Source organism: Octodon degus, unplaced genomic scaffold, assembly GCF_000260255.1.
Source record: "Octodon degus isolate 3935 unplaced genomic scaffold, OctDeg1.0 scaffold00031, whole genome shotgun sequence".
In the NCBI taxonomy this organism is placed as follows: domain Eukaryota; kingdom Metazoa; phylum Chordata; class Mammalia; order Rodentia; family Octodontidae; genus Octodon; species Octodon degus.
The window spans coordinates 116,229-117,915 of record NW_004524607.1 but is presented as its reverse complement, the minus strand read 5'-3'; the positions used below and the strand labels follow the sequence as shown (position 1 = coordinate 117,915).

At 43.2% G+C, this 1,687-nt stretch overlaps 1 protein-coding gene across 1 annotated transcript in view; it reads left to right on the top strand.

The window, feature by feature from the left end:
* Bbs9 (Bardet-Biedl syndrome 9) overlaps positions 1-1,687 on the top strand; it is a gene marked incomplete at its 3' end in the record, with an annotated part of 110,936 nt that overhangs the window by 21,041 nt on the left and 88,208 nt on the right. Inside the window, exon 5 of the mRNA XM_004629646.3 lies at positions 36-149. Coding sequence (XP_004629703.1) covers positions 36-149 — 114 coding nt within the window. The remainder of the gene's footprint in view (positions 1-35; positions 150-1,687) is intronic.

The following is a 1,687-nucleotide window of genomic DNA, read 5'->3' as shown; positions in this document are numbered from 1 at the left end:
ACACACCAAGTAATCCTTTTGTTTTTTCTTCTTAGGAACACTGGGTAACGTAGAACATGGGAACCAGTACCAGATGAAACTGATGTACGAGCATCATCTTCAGAGAACAGCCTGCAATATGACCTGCGGGCCGTTTGGTGGTGTGAAAGGTAACCATGAGCATGCTACTTCTAGTGACAGATTGAGAAGATTCGCTCATTTAGAAATGGAAGATTATGTGATTTGAATCACAGAGAACTAAAATAAGTATATTATTCAGAATTTTGCGTCCAAAGTATCAGTAATAAAAAGGAAACTGTATGCAGCAGACGTGTTGGTTTCATCTAAGCAGTTCTGGTGGCTGGCAGAGCATTTTTAAAGGCTTTTCTGTGGGTTGCGTCTTTTCCACATCAGCTGACTGAAGCTGAGCATTCTGTGGTGAGTTGTGTGCCCGGGCACTGGGTTGCCCTGCTCGTGGACAGGCTGTTCTTTTCCTGCCCCAGCCCTTCTCTCCATCCTGCCCATCTCCAGGGCCACTGTGCAGGTTCTTCAGGGCTATTTCTGTACAGGAACAGCTGGGAAGGGGAAAAGTGGGCCTGAGATGCAAAGTTCATCTTGATCATCAGGCTGAGCTTGCTGGCTTGAGGGGAATCACCTTGGAGGTGGGGCTGCTGCTTCTAAATGTCACAGGGTGGCATCTTCATGAAGCACAATTGTCCCTTGGTATCTCTGGGCTTTGGAGTATTGTTGCTAGTGTCCCCACCCGTATATGCCAAGATCTGCAGATCAGGTGCTCAGTCCCTTATGTCGGTGGGGCTGTGTATGCTTAGGAGCTGCACACAGCCTCTGGATGCTGAGACTATATCTAGGTCACTTATGATACCTAGCATGATGCCAGTGCTGTGTGTTCTGCACAGCTTCTGGATTGCATCCCCACCTGCCAGTTCCTCTCTCATGATGTGGTGAGAGAAGATGGGTTGTAAACAAGAGCACAACACCATATCCAAAGTATCATTCTGATAACCTGCAAACCCTGGGCCTATGTGGGCACCTGCCTATGAAGGCAACATTTGCTAATTAGAAAGTCAACAGCTAAGAGGGGAGGAGCCCAGGCTCCCTGAGCCAGAACACACAGTCCTTTCTACTTGTGCATTCCATAACCACTTTCATTTCAAAAATATTCAGAGGGAGGGGAGAGAATTTTTTCTGTGCTGAATGTGTGCAGATTTTCTTCTTCCTCACTGTTGTTCAGGTATGAAAGATGCTTGTGCATTATAGGGTTTACCAATCCATCACAGCCCTACAGGGGAAGGTTTGGGGAGCTGAGGAAATAAGTACTCAGAGTCTAAAGCAGATATTGACTAAAGAAAATTCTAGTTCAAATATCTTTAAAAACTCTTTCCAGAAAACAAAACAAAACAAAACAAAACAAAAAAACCAACCAAACAAAAAACTCTTGCCAGTAACCAGACTACATGAAGTATCTCATTTTACTAAATTATGTGAAATCAGTTGACCTTAAACAAGATTTTCTATATCAACTGTTCATTTGCCTTCTAAATCTAAAATGGGACAAATAAATTTCTGTGTGAACTACAATGAACATCCAAACAAAACTACCACAGAAATAATCAGTACCTCAATTATCAGACCTAAGATAATTTTCATACATGAAAATAGCGTGTTCCATATGCAAGTACTGCTTATG